General features: G+C 50.1%; 1 protein-coding gene across 1 annotated transcript in view; it reads left to right on the top strand.

The window, feature by feature from the left end:
• The window catches only part of pcsk1 (proprotein convertase subtilisin/kexin type 1), a 34225-nt gene extending 18084 nt beyond the window's left edge, over positions 1 to 16141 (top strand). The window contains exons 7-14 of the mRNA XM_069187536.1: positions 110 to 282; positions 1742 to 1954; positions 2546 to 2646; positions 3202 to 3435; positions 7153 to 7310; positions 8223 to 8356; positions 9291 to 9452; positions 10188 to 16141. Coding sequence (XP_069043637.1) covers positions 110 to 282; positions 1742 to 1954; positions 2546 to 2646; positions 3202 to 3435; positions 7153 to 7310; positions 8223 to 8356; positions 9291 to 9452; positions 10188 to 10490 — 1478 coding nt within the window. The 3' untranslated portion in view covers positions 10491 to 16141. The remainder of the gene's footprint in view (positions 1 to 109; positions 283 to 1741; positions 1955 to 2545; positions 2647 to 3201; positions 3436 to 7152; positions 7311 to 8222; positions 8357 to 9290; positions 9453 to 10187) is intronic.
• Positions 16142 to 21927: the final 5786 nt, after the last annotated feature.

The raw sequence follows: 21927 nt of genomic DNA, 5'->3' as shown, positions 1-21927 counted from the left end.
AGCCCTGTGATTTGCTGAGCTGGTGCAGGTCAGGGAGGGAGTTTCTGTGAGGCTTCGTGAGTTCAGAAGTGAAAGCAGTGTCTCACCTGGGCTGGACTCTGTTCCCCAGGGATAAGGATGCTGGATGGGATTGTGACCGATGCTATCGAGGCCAGTTCAATTGGCTTCAACCCAGAGCACGTGGACATCTACAGCGCCAGCTGGGGCCCCAACGACGATGGGAAAACAGTGGAGGGTCCTGGACGCCTGGCTCAGAAGGCCTTCGAGTACGGCATCCAGAAGGTAAGACCCCCACAGGGCAGCTCTGTGTGTCTGCAAAGGCCTCCAGCACAGCAGATTACAGTGAAAGTCACAGGGAATCGGTTCTCCAGAGCAGTCATTCTCCAGGAGAGTCAGACTCCAGAACAAACTGGAGAAACTGGGGCAGAGTGGTGGCTCTGTGGCTCAGGATCTGCGCCTGTGGCTGGAAGGTTGCCGGTTTGTATCCCGCGGCCGGCAGAGGAATCCTACTCCATTGGGCCCCTGAGCAAGGCCCTTAACTCCAGCTGCTCCAGGGGTGCTGTACAATGGCTGACCCTGTGCTCTGATCCCCAGCTCTTTCCCTGTCTGTGTCCCATGGAGAGCAAGCTGGGGTCTGTGAAAAGACAAATTCCCAATGCAAGAAATTGTATAAAGTGATCTTAAACAGCTCATGGAATCCTCTGTAAAGATCAACCATGGATTTTCAGGGTTGGATTGTGGACTCTTGGACTTCTGCATTCTCCTGCTTTTGGTTTGAGGTGCTGCAAGCTACATCTCGTGCTTTCAGTGTGCATCCCTGCTCATTTTCTGCAGCCTAGATTTCTAGTCAAGTTGAAATTCTTATAAACTGGGTTATTTGGAGGGATTGGGGGGAGTGTATAAGAACTGTGAACAAATGCAAACAATCATTCCCCTTAGAGTCACTTGGAGATACATGAATAAACAAGATCTCATTTTTAAATGCCTTGAATAACTTTTAAGTTTGCAGCTGAAAAACATCAGGCCCTGCTGTAGAACAGGGATACATGTCTCCAGGAGTCAAGTCCGCTGGCTCTTCAAAGTTAGCAAATTTGTTCTTGCAAAAACCCTGGCAGTAAGAGTCTACACTAGCGGGGCAGAGAGATTAAGAAGTAACTCAAAGCTCCTGGATTTGGGGGACCAGGTCTCTCCCTCAGGTATGGTGGTTTGGTTCAGTCGGGATCAGTTTTCACCAGAGCTCGTCCGGGGGCTCCAAGACACTCGGGGCTCCAGAGCTCATCTGGGGGCTCCAGTGCACTCGGGGCTCCTGAGTTCATCTGGGGGCTCCAGTGCACTCGGGGCTCCTGAGCTCCTCTGGGGGCTCCAGTGCACTCGGGGCTCCTGAGCTCATCTGGGGGCTCCAGTGCACTCGGGGCTCCTGAGCTCCTCTGGGGGCTCCAGTGCATTGGGGCTCCTGAGCTCCTCTGGGGGCTCCAGGACACTCAGGGCTCCTGAGCTCGTCTGGGGGCTCCAGGACACTCAGGGCTCCTGAGCTCCTCTGGGGGCTCCAGGACGCTCAGGTCTCCTGAGCTCGTCTGGGGGCTCCAGGACACTCAGGTCTCCTGAGCTCGTCTGGGGGCTCCAGGACACTCAGGTCTCCTGAGCTCGTCTGGGGGCTCCAGGACGCTCAGGTCTCCTGAGCTCGTCTGGGGGCTCCAGGATGCTCAGGGCCTGTGCTCGGTCTTGCTTGTGTGTGGCACAGGGCCGGGGAGGCAAGGGCTCCATCTTCGTCTGGGCCTCGGGGAACGGCGGGCGCCAGGGGGATAACTGCGACTGCGACGGGTACACAGACAGCATCTACACCATCTCCATCAGCAGCGCCTCGCAGCAGGGCCTGTCGCCCTGGTACGCCGAGAAGTGCTCCTCCACGCTGGCCACCGCCTACAGCAGCGGGGACTACACCGACCAGAGAATAGTGAGCTGTTCCCCGCGCCCTCCGCCTCCACCCCTGTACTGCCCCCTCTGCCCCCTCTGCCCCTTTACTGCCCCTCTGCTCCTGTACTGTCCCCCCTGCCCCCTCTGCTCCTGTACTGCCCCCTCTGCCCCTGTACTGCCCCCTCTGCTCCTGTACTGCCCCCTTTTCCCCCTCCACCCCTGTACTGCCCCCTCTGCCCCCCCTGCCCCTGTACTGCCCCTCTGCTCCTGTACTGCCCCCCCTGCCCCCTCTGTCCCTGTACTGCCCCCTCTGCCCCCTCTGCCCCTGTACTGCCACCTCTGTCCCTTCTGCTCTTTCTGCCCCTGTACAGCCCCTGTATAGCTCCTGTACAGCCCCCTCTGCCCCCTGAGCCCCTGTACTCCCCCTGGCTGTGAGTCTCCACACTGCTCCCTGGACTGGAGAGCAGGGGCCTGGTGTCAGCCCAGGTCACGGCCTCACGTGAAGCTGTATCAGCCGAAACCCTGTGACACAGCGAGCCTCCAGTCCTGCACTGCCGCTGCTGGGGGAGGCTGTGGCACAGGCGCCCAGCTCAGCTGAGCTCTGATCCCGGCTCCCACTTTGGTGTTTCAGACGAGCGCCGACCTGCACAACCAGTGCACCGAGACGCACACTGGCACCTCCGCGTCCGCGCCGCTGGCCGCCGGGATCTTCGCTCTCGCCCTGGAGGCCAAGTAAGAGAGCAGACTAGCTCCCCTCGCCTCGCCCTGCCCTCAGAAATCTCCCATTTTCATTGCTTAAAGAAATAATTAGTTTTAATGAGAGCTTAGGAGAACAAAGAGATAATGATTAAAGCTTTTGAATTCGGAGGATAGTTACAGATATATGAGACTTTTCCTCTGGGGGTACTTCTCCTACAACTGAAGTTCTCCTGCTGCCCAGTTCTCAACACTGCAGTGCAGGGCGACCTCAGCTTGGCTCCTGGGGGCTCCCAGTCACTGAAGGCAGGGGACGACTTAACTTCACTGGACCCCAAGATCCACATCTCACACATTTTTCAAGTTATCTTTTTATGCAACGAACGTGATTCAGAATGTAGGTTAGCACACTGTGAGCTAGGCGAATGAGTCAGTCAGGTCGCTGTGAGCTGTGGGAGAGAGAAGCCTGAAGGCTCTGGCGGGGCAGTGGTGACCCCAGCAGGGCCGCCGGGCCTGTCTGACTCCTGTCTGACTCCTGCCTGACTCCTGTCTGACTCCTGTCTGCCGCTGCTCCTCTGTGCCTGGCTGCAGCCCCGACCTGACCTGGCGTGACCTGCAGCACCTGGTAGTGTGGACCTCGGAGTACGACCCCCTGGCCAACAACCCGGGCTGGAAAAAGAACGGTGCCGGGCTGATGGTCAACAGCCGGTTCGGCTTCGGCCTCCTGAACGCCAAGGCCCTGGTAGACCTGGCTGACCCGCAGGTGTGGACGCACGTGCCGGAGAAGAAGCAGTGCATCGTCAAGGACGAGACGTTCGAACCCAGGTACCCGAACAGCTCTCCCTCTCGCAGGCATGCTGCAGACTGGGGCAGGGCGCTGTGGGTCAGGCTGGCAGAATTTGGAAATGAACGGCGGTGAGACCGGCCACGTCCGGTCTCTAGAGTTACCGATCGCAGTCATCGTTCTCATTCTCATTGCCCTGGGATATTACTGTCTGGGGAAGGCGCTGTGAGGCCGCAACGCTGACCCGGGGCCCTGGGTTTGATTCCTGGGCTCTGTCTGTGTGGAGTTTGTATGTTCTTCCTGTGTTCGTGTGGGTGTCCTCCCACAGTCCAGAGACAGACTGGTATGGTAGTAGGCTGTTGGGAAAACTGGCCTTGGTGTGAGTGTGTGTGTGTCCTGTGAAGGACTGGTGTCCCATCCAGAGCGTGTCCTGACTTGTGGCAGAATAGGTTCTGGCAACCCGGAACTGGATAAAGTGGCTGCAAAAATGGATGGATTTCTGTCTGGGACCCGTGCGCCACTCCACTGTGCTGCTAACGTCAAAAAGAATTCGTTTTGCAAACACTTACGACAGCACATTGTGGAGTTGTGAAGTTATTTCATGTGGAAGCACAGAAAACAGAAGGAAAACGGTGGAAGACGAGGCAAGCTGGTGCTAATATATAGTAGGAAACTGTGGTGAATTACTGTGCAGTTCACCACAATAATCCGATGTGATTGTGCTGCTTTCCAGTAGAGCTGCACAGATCGTGTCATGATATGTTTGCAACGATGTCTGAAACAAAATAGAATCAGTAATTAATCTGTGATTGGTGTATTGATTGGGTGATTACAGTGTGGGAGTGTCACTGTAATCACTCAGATCTTACAATTGAGCCTGTTTACTCAATTACAGAGTGAAGCAGCTGCTGAACACTCAACACTGACTCAGTCTGACTCAGTCTTTTCTGGGTGACACATGCTAAGTTTTGGAAGAGACAGTTTTGGTTTAAAATTGGTCCAGCTTGATGCAATTAAATTCCGTCTTGCATCTGCACCAGCATATTCGTGTTTTGTTAGTAATCAAACAGTTCTATAAATATAGAGCTATAAATTTCATTTCAGCTGTGAATAGGGTGGTATGGTGGAGCCCTGGGGTGCTGTCTGTGTGGAGTTTGTGTGTTCTCCCCATGTTTGTGTGGGTTCCTGCAAGGTGCTTCGGTGTCCTCCCACAGTACAAAGACACACTGAGGGATAATTGGCTTCTGGGAAGACAAGTACAGTATCTGTGTCTGTGTGAGCCCCTCACTGGGACAGACGCCAGTTCCTTGCAGCCATGTGTTGGATCAAGCAGTTGGAGAATGGGTGGATCGATAACTGTCTGTGTGTGTTTTATACAGTTTTGAAACTGGGCTTTCCTACCCCTGCCTATACTATGATACTATTACTAAACCCCTACTGCTGTATTTTCATAATTCATGCCTATTACAAACCAGTTTTAGATGTAAAGTGGTGTTGTGTCACACAGTACACGCACAGTTTTAAGAGGAATAAGGAATGTTTCTGGAGACAACAAAGGGCCCTACTTTGCAGACATCACAGATCCTGCCTGGAGGCCCTTCGGCTGGCAGGTGGCACGAGTGTCTTGACTGCCAGGCAGGCAGAATGGGTAACTGGGTCTGTGACCCTCCTTAAGCTCGCTGCTCTGCCACAGCAAAATCCCTCTATACAGTTTACTGTCATTGGCTCTGCACATCTCCTGACGTACCTTCTTCTGAGCACCTTCGATGTCTTTTTTGTTTAATAAAAGAGCAATTCTCCTTTCGCAGAACTGAAAATACTGAAACAGCTCTTAGAGTCGAGGCAGGTATTTCCCACGTGGGCCAGTGGAAACTATAATATTTGTAAACCCCTGGCAGTGCATTTCTCAGCTGCATGCCAAACAGCTCCTTCCAGAGCGGCAGAATCTGTTTCCACGCATTCATTTGCCTCCCTTGTAATTACATGGCGTAATTATGCTCTTGAGTTAATATGAGCACCACTGTGAATCCCAGTCTTGTTTGCCAATAGCAGTCTTACAATTGCTGTTACACCACCAGCATAAAGCCTTCATATTCTGTTTCATTTCCTCTCCGTTTCCCTATAGACAGACATTGGGTTCTGTTATTCAACAAACAGGTCAAGTCCCCCTGATCTGCCATCTGTAACTGTAACTGTTCACCGGAACAACAGGGATAAGCCTGTTTCAGGTGGCAGCACATGGCCTGCACTTGCCAGGTGTAACCCAGAGAGAGAGGGATGTACTGTAGCAGGCATCGTGCTTCAGCTGTTGTTGTTGGAAGAACCACAAATCCTGGCACTGAAAGAACTGGTGCTGAAGAGCTTACAGATTTCGAGGTATGATTATTCCAGGACAGGCACTTGCAAACGTGGTGAAGATTGTAAACAAAGCAGTCAGTTAGAGTTTAGGTTTGCTGCATGGACTCTGATCTGTGGCAGGATCTGTCTGTTTGTCTCCCTGTGTCTAGACAGCTGTCCACTCCAGCTGTGAATCTTCATACATTCAGGCACGTGGATCTAGTTGTAGATATGGCCAGACAGAGGCCAGACAGAAGCCTGAGGCTTTGCTTTTTTTGGAGTGAGCCTCTCTCAGCCCCTCCGTATTCCTGGATGATGAGCAGTGACTGCTTGAGCGATGGTGGGCCTGTACTGTGATCATGCCACCCTCTTGTACAAGTGTGCAGAGGTGCACAGTGAGGGAGTGTCTCATATAGTACATGCACAGTTTTAAGAGCTGGCCTGAGCCCTGCTGTCCCAAGCCCTGAGGAGATGGAGGTCTCTGTGGAAAAGCAATGACTGACCGATTGGCTGCACAGAGAGGGCGGGACGCATGTCTTTCTCTGGCCCTGGCCAGTCCAGCGGCCAGGCGGCTCTGCGGAGACACAACTGCAGCCTGTGCATGCAGCCCTGCGCCTGGTCTGTCACTGGCACACTGCAGCCCCACCCTGCCTGCTGCTCGCTCTTTAACAGCAGCATGAGCAAGCATCTGCCTCACAGGAGAGGGAATCAGAGGCAGAGCTTGCTTAGCTAGGAACAACCAAGCCAGTTACAGGGGCAGACTGACCTCCTCTCGTGTGAAGTCTGGCTGATATTTCTGGATGCTGTCAGTTTTTTCTGGTCTTAAACTGTTGCTCTGGAATTGGCATGGTGGACCCTAGGAAGGTATTGCAGTCTGCATCCTGTCTGTCAGGACCTGCACTACTGCGCCCGGTGCCACTGGCGTCACTACAGTGGAAACTGTGTGGGAGAATCCTCAGGGGAGCACGCTGGCCAATCAGTGCTTGCTGGCCAGCTCTCGGGCAGTTAACACACCTCATGCCTGAATGATTTTATACCTTCTGGGCAAACAGAAAGGCAAGCCAGTGGGCCATGCCATCTCTATTCACCCTAGAGCTCCCATCCTGAAGGACGCTCAGGTCTGTCACAGCCCCGAGAGAATGCACACACAGCGGGGCGACACCGTCCGCCACAGCCCACAGACCAGATGTGAAACTTGTTTTTCTGTAGAAATTTGTAAATAGCAGAAAGCACCCGTAAACTCCAAACGATACACAATCACTTTGACAGCTTGCAGAACAAAGCAAAGCCACTAATTCCATAGGATTGCAGGGTTTTGTCCCCTTCCTGTGCAGGAAGGGGAAATCTGTTAATTCACTGAGAGAGATTAACCCAAATTCTCAAAGAGTCATTTGGACATCATTTGCTTTTATTTTTTCCAGGGTTTTAAAGGCTGCTGGTGAGATCGCCATTGAAATCCCCACTAAAGCCTGTGCCGGGCAGGAGAACTTCATTAAGTCCCTGGAGCATGTGCAGATGGAGGCCAGCATTGACTACACCAGGAGGGGAGACCTGCACATCACTCTCACCTCACCCTCAGGTACGGGGTCACGGAGGGGTTGCCATGGAGACAGTTGCTAGGGCTTATTGCCTGTCCTGCGGGTAACAGCTAAATCTCTCAAACAGCCTTTAGAGACTAGACAGCATCTTGGCCTTCCTTCTGTACGACAGTGACCTTATGTCACTATACAACAGCAATAGTTTGAAAAAATTAATGACAATTAATGAATGAATGACATTGACTAATATTAAGTTATGAACTTAAAAATAGCTGATAAGGACCATCATGACACACTGATAGAAATTTTTAAATTATTTTTAAAAAGTGAAATGATTACTAAATTCTCTCCATAGAGTCTATAGCAAACGTTTGGGAGGAAGACTAGAGCCTAATATGATGATGTGGACAGGTGTTGACAGACGTGGACAGATATATACAGACAGACGTGGACAGATATATACAGACAGACATGGACAGATGTTGACAGACGTGAACAGTTGTGAACAGGTGTGGACAGATATATACAGACAGACATGGACAGGTGTGGACAGACGTGGACTAGTGTGGACAGATGAATACAGACAGACGTGGACAGACGTGGACAGGTGTGGACAGGTGTGGACAGGTGTGGACAGATGTATACAGACAGACATGGACAGGTGTGGACAGACGTGAACAGGTGTGGACAGATGTATACAGACAGACATGGACAGGTGTGGACAGACGTGGACAAGTGTGGACAGATGAATACAGACAGACGTGGACAGGTGTGGACAGTGTGCCGGGCAGCAGCAGTGAGCAGTGTGTCCATTCGTTTAGAAAGCAGCTCTGGGCTCGAGAGAGTGAGCTGGTCAGCAGGTAAGACATCAGATGAAGCAGCACACCTCTCTGGCGTCGCCCGGCCTTGTGCTCATTTCGCCTCACCGCTCCTCTGTGCTCTCCTGCCGCCAGGCACCAGCACGGTCCTGCTGGCCGAGAGGGAGCGCGACACCTCCTCCAGGGGCTTCAGGAACTGGGACTTCATGTCCGTGCACACCTGGGGGGAGGACCCTGCCGGCACCTGGACGCTGAAGATCGCGGACATGGTGGGTCCCGGCCCGAGCTCCAGCAGGCGCTGCGCAGAGCCCTGTGAGAGGGGCAGCGTTCTGTCACTCGGCTGCCCAATCACAGATGATTTAGAAAGGGGGTGTTTGTGATTGAGGGCGGACCAGGGGTGCAGTGGTGAGCATTGCTGCCTCGCAGGGCCTTGGCTCTGGGCTCAACTCCTGGGGTGCTGTCCGTGTGGAGTCCTGGGGTGCTGTCCGTGTGGAGTCCACATGTTCTCCCTGTGTTCACCTGGTGCTCCGGTTTCTTTGCGCAGTCCGGAGACCTGCTGCTGGGTTCATAGGCTTCCAGGAAACGTGGCCCTGGCGCGGGTGTCTGCGTCAGTCTGCCCTGCGATAGAGAGGTGCTCGATCCTGGGCGGACCCTGCCCGGTGCCCGTTGCTTGCCAGGATCGGCTCTGGCTCCCCCTGACTCTGAACTGGATCGAGAGTGTGGAAAATGGAAAACGGATAGACAGCCGACTTTTAACTTCACAAAAAATATTCGGTTCAAGTTTGATCTTCAAAGTTTCACACAGAAACTTGCTCTTGAATCATTTGTAATCGAACAAAAACTGGAAAAAAGCTGTACAGTTTTGCAAGCTGCTGAGTGTGGTATTCTTAGATAGTCCAGTCATCTGATAAAACTCGCCGCAAACCAGTTCATCAAATCTGGTCCCCAGCACTGTCGGGCAGCCCAGGTGGGATAAATGGGTTTAAACTGGCTGGCAGGAGCAGATGTTCGTTGCTTTCACTGCTGCTCTGTCCAGGTAACCTCCTGATGGTTACTGATGCTGAAAAGGACACAGAAAACAGCAGGAGCACACAATCGACCACAAAAGCACACAGCATGCGTGTGACGAGTTCAGTGTGAGTCCCAGGCGCTGTGGGCTAACGGGGCTCACAGTGCTCCACTCTCTCCTCCTCGTGCGTGCAGTCTGGCCGGATGGAGAACGAGGGCAGGATTGTGAGCTGGAAGCTGATTCTGCACGGAACGGTGGTGAAGCCCGAGCACATGCGGAAAGAGAGGGTGTACACAGCCTACAACGCCGTGCAGAACGACAGGCGGGGCGCGGAGAGGATGGACGAGGAGCTGGAGGTGAGGGACCTGCGCTGAGCACCAGCTGCTGACTCTCTGTGCAGTGCAGGAAATAAACACACACAATCCTGCAGCCACTGCAGCTAAATAAATACTATGCGCACACTACAGCTGTGTGTGTGTGTGTGTGTGTGTGTGTGTGTCCGTGTCCTGTGTGTGTCCTGTGTGTGTCCTGTGTGTGTCCTGTGTGTGTCCTGTGTGTGTGCTGTGTGTGTGCTGTGTGTGAGTTGTGTGAGAGGTGTGTGCTGTGTGAGAGGTGTGTGTGTGCTGTGTGTGTGCTGTGTGTGTGCTGTGTGTGTGCTGTGTGTGACTTGTGTGAGAGGTGTGTGCTGTGTGAGAGGTGTGTGTGTCCTGTGTGAGAGGTGTGTGCTGTGTGTGTGCTGTGTGTGCTGTGTGAGAGGTGTGTTTGTGCTGTGTGAGTTGTGTGAGAGGTGTGAGAGGTGTGAGAGGTGTGTGCTGTGTGTGAGTTGTGTGAGAGGTGTGTGAGTTGTGTGAGAGGTGTGTGTGTGCTGTGTGAGAGGTGTGTGCTGTGTGAGAGGTGTGTGCTGTGTGTGTGCTGTGTGAGAGGTGTGAGAGGTGTGTGTGTGCTGTGTGAGAGGTGTGTGTGTGCTGTGTGTGCTGTGTGTGTGCTGTGTGCTGTGTGTGCTCTGTGTTCTGTGTGTGTGCTGTGTGTGTGAGTTGTGTGTGCTGTCAGGATGCTCTGCAGGGGCCCTGACGGTGTGTGTTGCTCTTCAGGACAGCCCTGCCGAGCCCCAGGAGCCCTCGAGTGCGAAGTCTGTGGAGGCGCCGCGTCCGGAAGGGAAGATGGAGGAGAGGGCCCCCTCCGAGGCCCTGACGCGCCTCCTGCAGAGCACCCTGGGCAGGCAGAGCGCCGCCGGCGCGTCCCAGCTCCACGCCCCCCGCCAGAGCCTGTACCGGGCCCTGGGCAAGCTGGGCCAGTACTCCCAGCCCAGCGCCTACAGCGCCACGCCGTACAGGCACCGGGACGGCAGACTGCTGCAGGCCTTCGTCGACATGCTCACCGAGGAGCGCCAGTAGCGCCCGGCCGTCACAGCCCCACCGACCCGTCCAAACAGAGCCAACTCCGCAATCGACTGCCGATTCCGTCCTCCCAGCCCTGCCTGGCGCGGATCCCCTGTCCCTGGTGTGTGCGCCCGCTGGAAACTCCCACCCGCCGGCGCGCCTGCCGCCCGGAGCCCCCCTCGCTTGCTGCCCTTCACCTGGTCGGACGGACCCTGGTCCTGCAGCGAAGCATCACTTATGGGCTGTACAGCGGGCTCTGTAAATTGTCTGTATCCATTTTCTTTAGTTGATTTTTTTTTAAATCGTAGCAAAACCAAGTTGATCTGCAATGTACAACAGGATAGTATACCCTGGTCGCTTAGGTGGGGAAAGCATGAACAGAAACCTGATTTCAGGAAGTGAGGATTTGGTTGAAAGAGTGCATCTGCTGTTTTCAGTTTAGTTCACGTGTGATACCAAGTTATATCAAGTAGGGGTGATGGGTGATTCTCTGCTGTTGCTCCTGCTAATATCTTGAGACACTGCACACAGTACTGCAGTCTTCAGGCTGCCTGCTCCATCTGCAGTGCTTTCTTTCATCCCACTCCACAGTGACGTGAATATTGAGCGGGTTCAGCAGGTCACAGGGGCAGCTCTGTCTGCCTGCACTTCTCTCCCTGTGCAGCAGGGGGTGCCGTGTGTGTTTCAGAGCAGGATCAGGCTCCTGGCCCAGCAGGAGCTCGTTAGCTTCCCTGTGAGACACGTGACAGCAGCAGCCTGCCTCCGCACCCCCTTGGAGAGCACCCGTTTCCTTCCACCTCCCTGAAACAACCTCCTTCTGAACCCCACGCCGGCTCTGGGCTCCCTCTCTATCCCTGATCCTTGGGCTTTGTCCACGTGAGCTGGAATTTGATTTTTCAGAAAATAAAATAATGCATTATGTTCCTGGTACCCAATTTTCTTTTTTTTTAAACTTTTTCTAGGAGGCTTCATTGGATTGAAAGAGCTCTATAAATTAAAAGAGTGCCTCACACTTTTAATCACATTCCAATCGTATTAATCATGCTTTCTAGTGCACGGTATCCGCCAAGCTGATCTAGGGAAACAAAATAGTATCACATCACATTGAAAAACATCTCTCCACTAGTTCTGCCCTTTTCATGGGTCATTTCTGGGTAAAGGCCTGTTTCTCCTTGGATTCCGGAGGATTGGAACCAGGACACAAGAAACGTCACAAACACAGGAGCCATTCAGCCCATCTAACCTGTAACCTAATTAGTAGTTAATTGATCTTGGCGTCTCCGGCCTTTTCTTGAGAGAAACGAAGGTATCCGCTTCAACAACATGGCCGGGCAGCTTGTTGCACACTCCTGCTACCCTTTGTGCAACGAAGGGCCTCCTTTTCTCCTGTTCTGTGTTCATTTTTCCATGGCTCATGAGGAATAACAATACCCACCAGGAAAGAAAGCATCTGGGACTGTGTGTAGAGGAGCTAGACATGGAGGGTATCAGCTTCACTCCCCTGTGCAAGGGCAGCCCCCAGCGGAGAGGGGGTGACCCAGGGGGGGAGCAGGGAGGGGTGCAGGCAGGTGAAGGCGAAGAAGGAGAATGGTTTTCACAGCTGTTTGGGACGACTGGGGGTAAGAGCAGCAGAAGGAAGACATCCCATAAAGCTCAAAGGCTGGAGTCTCGTCGATGACCTGCAGTGTATTCTGACATCGCTCAGCCAGCCGCTTGCCCATAAGGCAGTTTTCATGGATTCTGTGAAGATCAAAGGTCAAAGGTTAAAGAATGTGATGCAACAGAAATGAAGCCAATCAATAGAGACCGTTTCATAAAAAAACGGATTGTCAATTTTCCAGTGACATCTGATAATTCAGTGTCATTGGAGTGCAAACACACTCCCCAGCCCCGAGCTGGCCAGTCTGCAACCACAATGGTGTTTTTCCAGTCCGGAGTGTCTATTACATGTACAGATTTCTATTTTAATCTGACTGGTTGGTATTTCACTGATTGCTTGAAGAAGGCTCGAAGGACAGGAGTCGTTACAACACTGGGAATCGAATTGCTGCATCATTTGTTTGAGGGAATCTGAAATGAGGGAAAATGATCACACGTTTAGGAATTTATACCTCAGCCTAAGGCTGTATCCTGGTTCTGGAGGGCCAGTGAGTCTGCAAGTTTGCACACAAATTCAGCTCTTAATGAGCTCAATCAGCTAATTACTGGCTTAATGGGACCAATTGAACAGTTCCTTACAAGCCCTCCAGGTGTGGCTGCATTGCAGAAACCAGGAGACCCTGCAGAAATGCTGGAGCTCCAGGACCAGGACTGGACACCGTCCAATCACAGGTTCCATTTCTGGATCTCAGATGTTTTTGTCTCAGCAGGAGCTGGCTTGGAAAGTTAGCTTCTGAGACACTTTTGCATAGAGGCTGAAAGTAAATGTCTCACCCCCTTATAAGCCTTTGAGAAAACATGAACAGCATCAGAAGCTCAAGAGGAAGTGGCCCTAATGAATATTAATTGTGTCTTTCAAAAATAATTTCTTCTTGTTATAGTTTTTAGTAGTGAAATACATTCTCTCCTGGGTAAATATTCACTACTTAAATATTTTCTTTAAACAATCAAGTTAACATAATACATTGAGTTCTGTATGCAATAATTTTTTTATTGTAGTACTGACAAGTTATCAGCATTTCCTGTGACCCCATATGAGGAAAGGGCAAGGAATACAAATGGCACACACTGAATGGAACTGTGATCGTATGCGTGTATGATGTGGTGGCCTCGTGCATGTGCTGTCAGGATATAAATATAAAGCCCCTGTCAGAGCAGCTGACTGAGCCAGAGCTCATCCTGGTTTCTGTAGTGTTCAGCAGGCTACTGTAGACAGCCTGTGACTCCCCTGGGGGACACCAGGCCATCACAGGCATGAGCCCCCAGCAACGCCGACCCCCTCTCACAGCTGGGTGGGCCGGAGCCACCTCAGTCAAGCTTCAGCATCAGCAACACTGTCTGTTGCCTGTCGCAGGTCCGAGGGCTCGCATGCTGCACTGCGCGGTGCCACCCTCCTGTGCCGGGAGGAGCTCATGACACCCGTCCTGTCAGCAGTGAGGGGGGCTTTCTTGGTGCTCAGGGTCCCATGAGTCTGTAGAAATGCTCCAGGCTGAAGCCCCTCCAGCACACTGACACACCGGGGCGGCTGTGAAGCTCTGCCTGAGGACAGGCTGGTCGGAGCGGAGGAGTCAAGGTGGCAGAGAGTCTGCTGTGAGTCCTGCATCTTAATCAGGTGTTAATTGACAGTTACCTGTGAAGCCTGCAGGACCAGGGCTGCCTGTCCCTGTTTCAGTACAGCACGACCCTTGACGTCATTCCCCTGAAGGGTTTTAAGATTGAAGTGCTCTCAGCATCGAAGAGCCCTTGTAGGTGTGCGCAGATGTTGTGGGGGTGTATCAGCTAGTGACACAGTGAGCTGCCCAAGTGGTGTGGCTTGAGAAATCCCCTCTTTCTTCACGGCTGTGTGCATGAGGTCATTGAAAGAGCCTTAAAATGTGGCGTCTTCTCCATCGCCAATGCAGGCAGAGAGAGCAGAGAGCAGAAAGAGCGTTGCGGACAGAAGCGACAGAGAAGGCGGGTCAGATACAGCTCAGGGAGATCCACAATACAGGGACAGCTCTCCCAGTTAGCATTCAGAGCCCTGCTGCTCGTTAAACCCTCCTGGTCCTAGCTGATGGAGGATTGCTCCTTCCCAGGAAAAGCCCAGATGCTGTTAGTGTTCAGAATGCAAGAGCACGATCCCCTCACCTGAGCCCAGCCCACATGCTGAACAGGGGAACTGCCACTGGACGAGCTTTCTGTGTCTTCTGTGTCTTCTACAGAAAGGAAATTCATCTCGGGTTTCCCCCTCACAGACGGGGAGAATAAAACCCACCCGTCTCAAAGAAAGGATTTTTATCTCCATTTTTGGCTCTTGTTTAATGCTTTGTAATCAAAGCAAATGAAAATTTAAAAATGATTTTGATGTGATCAGATACGAGTCTGTGTTCAACAAACAAATGGAGAACTGTGCAGCTCTTTTCATTTTCAGCTTAGATACATTGCAATATTATTTGCATCTAAGTGAATCTTATTAAAGTCCCTCTACTCAATTAGATATATCAGGCTTATAGAGGGTGCAGGAGAAATGACATGAGCTCTGCATCTGTTACACGTTATTCCTTTTCTGCCCAACATAATGCAGCAGGGACCCCAATGAACATTTCAGCAAAGGAGACTGAGCTTTGGCTGGAGCTGTTTGTGTTGTTTAAACAAAGAACCCTAAAACATTAATTTTTCAAGTTTTCAGCAAGAATTTGCAATTAAGGTGACAGTCACAACCGTTCAAAGTATTATTTTTATATGAAAATCCCAGATAGGAAATATTCTGGAAAGTAAAACTGAGATTTAAAGGTGGCCCATGTTAATAATGTTAATCATATTAATATCAATAATGTCCGTATTGTTTTAAGAGGTTCCTGTGAACACGTTTTTTAGGGGAATCTGGATTTTTTGTAAATTTAGGGTTACAAAAGGCAATGTACAAAATGAATCTGTAGCTACTGTTGAAAAAAAACAATAATCTAAAGTGAAAAGAGCATTTTCAGATTTATGCTCTGTTGCACCTCTTCTAATTTTCCTCTAAAGTCTGTGCACAATGATGTGTTGCTTGTGTAGCAGAGTCTAATTTACACAGAAGATGAAGATTCTTCATCTGAAGATGCTGCTTATTCTGACTCCTTTGCTCCATATCAGTGCTGTACAAGCTGCAGGTCACAATGACACCAGGGTGATACTCCACTGCCCTGACTTCAATAAGACGTCCCGCAATATTATCAGTAGCAACAGCAGAAGTAGCAGAATGGAGGAAACAAGGAATAGACCTTGAACTCGAGTGTCATTTCTGGAAGTGATGCTTTTAGATGTTCTCATGTGATAACGTGTCTGTTCAGGTCTTTGGCGGGTTAGGGTTAGGGGTTACCCTAAGCCCGACCCTATCTTCTCCCGCAGCTCGGTTTCCCTGCACTGCCCGGATCCCCTCTGTATTCTGTCTGTGAGACTGCCAGAGCCCCCGGAGACTCCCTGCTGCAGAGACCTGCGCTCACATGGACAGAAGGAGGCAATGTGCACAGGTCCAGACTAGGCGTGCAGCGGACAGTCTCTGCAGATCAGGTCCCCGAGTCTCCTTTTTCCCCGGGTGCTCACCCCCTTCAGTTTCAGGGAACAGGCTCTTGCAGGTCTGACTTTCCAGCTGTGCGGTTCGGTGAACCGTATTGAGGTCTACGTTGTTTGTCGTAGTGCCTCCTGTTTGGCAAAAGAGCGAATGGCGCTTCAAAACGAGACGCATAAACAAGTATTGAAAGATATTTGCAAATTCTATTTTCTTTACTTCTTTGTAGCACAAACAAAACTCATTTAAGACCCACGAGGAGCATAAAACCAAGCTGAGGAACCCAGTGTATTTTCGAATACCTGAGCTAAAACATTATACTGAACTCTAATAAAATCTTGTGGCTTTTTTAAAATAAGTACGCTCTGTTGTTTCAAAATGGTTGTGAATTTGCTGTTTTAAGATGCATTTGATATTGTCAATATGCTCAGTTCTATCTGGTTATTCTTCTGTCTATAAAGTCTAATACACTGTGTGAGTTATGCTGCACAACAGACTGTGTGACTGATGTTACGTGTTGTGTCAGGGGAGGCAAACATGTCATGAGCCACAGTGACAGCAGGGCTGGGGAAATACTGTAAAATATCTAGAAATATCCCATAAAAAAGACACCGCTGGCTGTCTGCGCCATTGGGATTGACTGGTTAGATCAGTTTGTAACTAAGGATCCTGTATATTAACCTTGAGCAGCAGGTCGAAACATTCCCTGCTCTCGTGCAAAGCGCACACGTCGTCATTGAGAGCAGCTGCAAACTCCAAACACATGAAGCTGGTCATTACTTGATTACTTGATTACTTCATCAGTCTCAAGCGAGAGCCCTTCGTCTGAGTCTTCACGAGGTCAGATGAAGACTGGGCGTTCACTAGATGTTAGAGAGTCTGCTGTCTTTAAACAATTTAAAAGTTCCGTATCGTTATTTGTACTAACCTTATTGGCAAAGTTGCTTTCAATAAGTGTTCATTAGCAATGATCTAAATGGTTCCATTTCCAAACACACACTTGTATTTTCATAGGTGTCTTGGAATTAAATGTCAGGTATTTCCTCCAAATATCACTGCAAGGAAGAATTAGAAATGACACTAAATTCATTGACTCCCAAAACAGAGAAGTTCCTTCGGAATGGCTCCGAGCTGAGCGCTTGTATTCACTTTGTATAGGGCGCCATCTGCTGGTGGGAACAGAGTTAGTTACTAATGTACATGTACTCAAGCGAAAACTACAGTACAATATACATACAGTATAAGAAATCTTAATTATTTACTAACACCTTTTGGTGTTATCTCAGATCCAGCTCAGATCTTGAAAGAAGCCAGGTTATCGGCTTCAGCATGGTTGGGCAGCCTTGTTCCTGTCTTCCACCAATTACAAAGATTTCAAGCAGGACATGAGGTCGTGAAGCTCGCGTCTGAAAGGAGCTAAAATCCTAGCACTGCTGCAATGAAAAGCACAAAGAGGGACAGAAAGGATTCTGTGTGAGAACTGACTAGAGAAAAGCACCTGAGACAACAGGGACGTTTCCAGAGGCATCAGAAGCCCATCAAGACCGAAGAGCGCTGTTCTTGAGGAGTCAGGAGATTTGGCGAGCCGGTTCTGGTGCCGGCGCAGAGGGGGGAACTGGTCGGGGAAGGATGCTCAGGCTCACAGGCGGCAGGCGAGCCCGTCTCTGCAGGGAGGTGGACAGAGAGGAATCCGCCGTACGGACAGCAGGGAGAACAGGCTGAAAGGGGCCTGTCTCTATAGAGCAGGAGGAGGAAAAAGAGAGACTTCACAGGAAAGAGCAGGATACTGGGGGTGAAGTTCTACACCATGGTCTAGTCACCAGACAGGAGGGCAGCCTTGCGGTTCTAGCTCTTGGCGGGATAGAGACTCATCCATCCTGACGGCCTCAGCTCTGCAGCGGTATCACCTCCCACTCGAGAGCAGCCGTCAGGCCGGCCTGACACAGGAAGCGCTATTCCGAGAGACAGGATGAACGTCTTCTAGTCGTGCACAGAGAAGACGGAGAGGACCTGCTACGACTATTTAAAACCCTCAAAGACACGGACAAAGTCAGCCCATCTGATCTCTCCCACTTGTGGAAGCCACATGGAAGTGCTTGAAAACCGAGAACAGGAGACACTCCTTTACACAAAGGGTTATTGGATCTTCGGCTCCCAAACAGATACTGTACTGACTGCCAAACAAAGGAGCTGAACCGATTGGCCGCCTCCTGTCTCTGACCTCTCTAATGCTCATTGGTACCTGTATAATCTCCACTCTGCCTCCAGCTCCCCACCCTCTGTGTCTGTCTGACCTGAGGACAAATCCTCTCTTCCTCCACCTGGCACTGTTCCCCAGATCTCACCTGGGATGTGTTTCTGGGTCTGAGTGTTGCTTTCTTGTATTTTACACCCTTAAGTGCAGTTAGACCTGTGATAGTTTGGAATCAGGAACCGGAAGAGTAAATTATGAGCGCTTGGTTCCTAATAGGAAACAATCAGACCAAATAAAAACCAACACTCAGACGCAGAAATATCAACATCAGCACGCAGACTGAGAATATACAATATACAATTTATTAACACAACAGCGCAACACGCATAGCAAACCAGCAAGAGGAACAGTACTATACAGTGTATATCTGAGTCAATCTGCCTCCATACAAATGGCTGTTCATCCACTCAGGGATTACAGAGGTGTTGATAACATCAGGGCTCAAATACATCGACTTCAGCAATTGTTATTGTCAACCTCGTCATCTTTATTCAGTCTCATACACCTAATGTTCACAGTCTGGAGGACAAAGTAAATGTTGTCACAAGATGTAAAACAAGTAAAGCTATTAAATGTTTTAGCTACTACTTTAGAAGTTCAACTCCATTAATATTTTGAATTTTGCACAATTACACTCGGTGTGCAAGTCTGAAGATTTCTCTGGGTGCAGGGAAAGTCCCGGGCAGACGTCCCTTTCAATCCCCGGCGCTCTCTTGCGCTCCTGGAAGCTGGGCGCAGCCGTGTGGGTTCAGGCCAGTATTGTGGATGCCAATTGGTCGGGTGAGGTGATGAGGCGTGGTGTCCTTCCCTGTCCAGCAGGCCTCTCATCGGCTGGTTATCTTTGAATGACTGACCGATGACCTTCAGCCGCGGTTCTGATAAGGTGGCCCCTGTTGGTGTAACTAAGGGGCGCTAATGTGGGACTCTTCATCTCTAGAGGTGTCAGAGGTGACCCCAATCTCAGAATCCTGGTTTGTTTTAGAGGGAAGCTGCGGAAAAATTCCTGCGCAGCTCTTGTTTTCACTCACCGGCTGCCTGCAAATGTCCTCAACAAGGCGGAAGTGTCTGATACAGACGGTGCCAGCTGTGCTGGAGGAAGTGGGTGGTGGGAGAGAGCAGGGGTGTGGGCCACTCAGGGCTCCGGGCTCTGTGCTCCAGGCTCTGCGCTCCAGGCTCTGGGCTTCGGACTCCGGGCACTGTTCTGTGCTTTGGGCACAGGGCCTTTGCAAGCAGAAGAACTGGGAGTGTCCAGTATTTGTAAGGAGTTTTGACTTGGATGTAGTCACTGATAATACTGTATTCCCCAGCAGCTGTGTTTCTACTGCTGTGCCCTCACACTTTCACAGCAGGCGAGCGAACAGTAGTCAAGATTGTGATCGGTGTGGCTGGTGAGTTAGTGTTTCCTGATCACCTCCTTCAGAAACCCTCTCGTGTGCCCCTACTCTTTCTGCTCCTCGCCCCCCAGACCAGTTACACACGAGAGGAGGCCCAGCCAGCCCCTGACACCCTGCACAGTCTGGACAAGACGAGTTCCTTTCCTGCGTGGCCCACCTGCACTTCCTCTAGGAAGATCAGAGACTTGCAATGTGAGAATTAGACATGGGGTGTCAGATGGACCAATCTGATGTGTCGGTCCTGCTCTGGTGTGGTCACTCGAGGGCGACCGGATCTTGGACTGTCGTCTGTCCTGCCGGTCTGCTGAAACCTTCTCTGCAGTTGGGACACAGTGGAGCGGCTCACTCCATAGAGTCTGACAACGCTGGCACATGACATGCCTGCCTGCAGCATGCCAATGGCCCTCTGCCTTGCTTCTGGTGACATTTGACATTATTCGTTGCTAAACAGTAATGAATAAACATCTCAACAGTAGGATGGACACTGGGACCATATTCCAAGTTTCCCACTGGGAAACTGCCTATATCCCTGTTTTTGATCTCGAATCCATTAAAGCACATCTTTGAGAGCAGTTAGTAAAAGCAGGCTCTTAGATTGTGTGCCAGGAAGCGAATACTGTTAAGCTACATTGTTGTTAATACTTAGTGATAATAATTAACAGTAAAAAATGACTGATTTACTCTTCATTCTATATATTATGGAATGCACAGAAAACTGACTAAGTGTGGCCTTTTTCTTGCAGTGACCTAAGCTTTGAATTAAGGCCTTTTTAAAGGTGACCTGATCAGGCATTGTTCCACCTGGATCTCGTTGGGTAAAAGTGCACCTAACGAGCTTTCGTGTGATTTGCAAGTTGCAATGCCTCACTGCACAAGCTGTATTGCTGGTCAGAGGGCTTAAAACAAATTGACAACTTTTTGTGAAAGTGCATAAACTATAACTATAGTATTCTCATTCCAGAAAATGTTGCATTTATTTTTTCCATCAGTATATTATCAAGCACCATGCACTGAATTCCAAGCCTGCAAAATACAAAAAGCATAAATTAGCTTCGCTCTGCAACTCTGCACTGGGAGAAATGTTTTTGGATATGTTCAATGATACAAACACAAAGAAAAGAAAACACACAGCACAACTGTGAGCATCAGCTTCAAATGTGAGACTCAGTACTTTGGTGAGACACCAACCAAAAGGTGACACATTCTCAGAGTTGATAAGGAGGGCCAATCAGCACAGCATCCAATTTTAACCTCATCAGTGTGACAAGGCAGATAATGATTGATTAATGTCAGGTTTATGTGAACATAAATGCAGTCAGCACCATAGCGATGAAAGCTGGTGTCATACTCATGAAAAACCTGACCCAATGGTAGCAGATAAATACTAAAAAGAATGGGACCAAGTAGGGAGCCGTGAGGGACACCACTCCAGTCCCTTGCGCCTGGTGTTAAACACAATACAGACTGAGAGATGATATGGGTTCATTTTCCTTCCTCACAGACTGGAGAGCCTTGAGCTGCAGAAGGATCAAAGAATGCTGCAAAATATCATGACATTGCACTCTTTCATGTAGCTGTTTCTGTACTCTTCGATGACATTTTGGAAATAAAGTTTTAATTGAACACAGTTTGGTTCTGTCTTAACTGTGGTCAGGTCGTTGTAAGTGGGTTATTTCCATCACCTACTGTGTGCATTTCCAGTGCTGTCACCTTGTTAATTAATGGCGAAGTGATGGAGTTCTGGTCCTAAAGGAAGAATGTGGGGTGACCTTTGGTCCAGGACTGGTGTTGCACCTCATGTGCAGAATATCATAAAGCCCACCAACAGAGCCTTCAGACCCCCATATCTCACTCAATAGAGAAGCAGTTTCGCATCTGGAAGGAGAGATGATATTGTGATGTTCTTAATAAAATACAGGCTGCACTCTTCCAGAAAGCTCTTTTAGATATTCAGGTGATTATATAATGACTTTTTCTTTCCATCTGAACAATTTTCTCAAGCTGCATTCAACCCGCTCTGTATCTTTAGTTGAAAAGCTGATTAATGTGTTTGTTTTTTAAAGGATTATTTACAGTAGTGCCTTACTTGCAACAGTCTGTAAAACTACATTAACTACAACCTTATGTTCTGAATTGCGCAGGAGAATCCAGACTAGGTCACACACAAAGAGATCACGCCACTCCTGTCTTGGAGTTCTTGCACTGGCTTCCAGTTGATTTTGAATCCTTCTGCTTACAGTAAGTCCCAGGCTGTGCCTGGCTTGGCTCTGCTGTGTCTAGCTGACATGTGACTTGGTTCTTTGTGTGACTGTGACATTCTCTGGGCTTTGTCTCTGTATGACCTGATGTTGAAGTACCCAAGAGCTCTAGATCACTGTCCCAGCAAAATCTGGGAGTCAGCTACAGTGGGTGCTTTTGAACCTAGTTTGACAAGTTTGTTTTTTCGGAGAAAAAGATGCAAGATGGTTGCTTTTAAACATGCTTGTGTGGGAGTCTGCATCCCTGCTTCCACTGGGCTGTTGGGTTGTCCCTGAGAGGCTTCCATAGGAAGCAACTGTTTTGGTTCCTCTGAGAAACAGGGGGAGTCATTGAGCCAAAATGGCAACTGAAAGCTCT

The sequence above is a fragment of the Lepisosteus oculatus genome, chromosome 3 (assembly GCF_040954835.1).
Source record: "Lepisosteus oculatus isolate fLepOcu1 chromosome 3, fLepOcu1.hap2, whole genome shotgun sequence".
Taxonomy (NCBI): Eukaryota; Metazoa; Chordata; class Actinopteri; order Semionotiformes; family Lepisosteidae; genus Lepisosteus; species Lepisosteus oculatus.
Note: the sequence above shows the minus strand (reverse complement) of the source record. Positions and strands in the feature narration are given on the sequence as shown.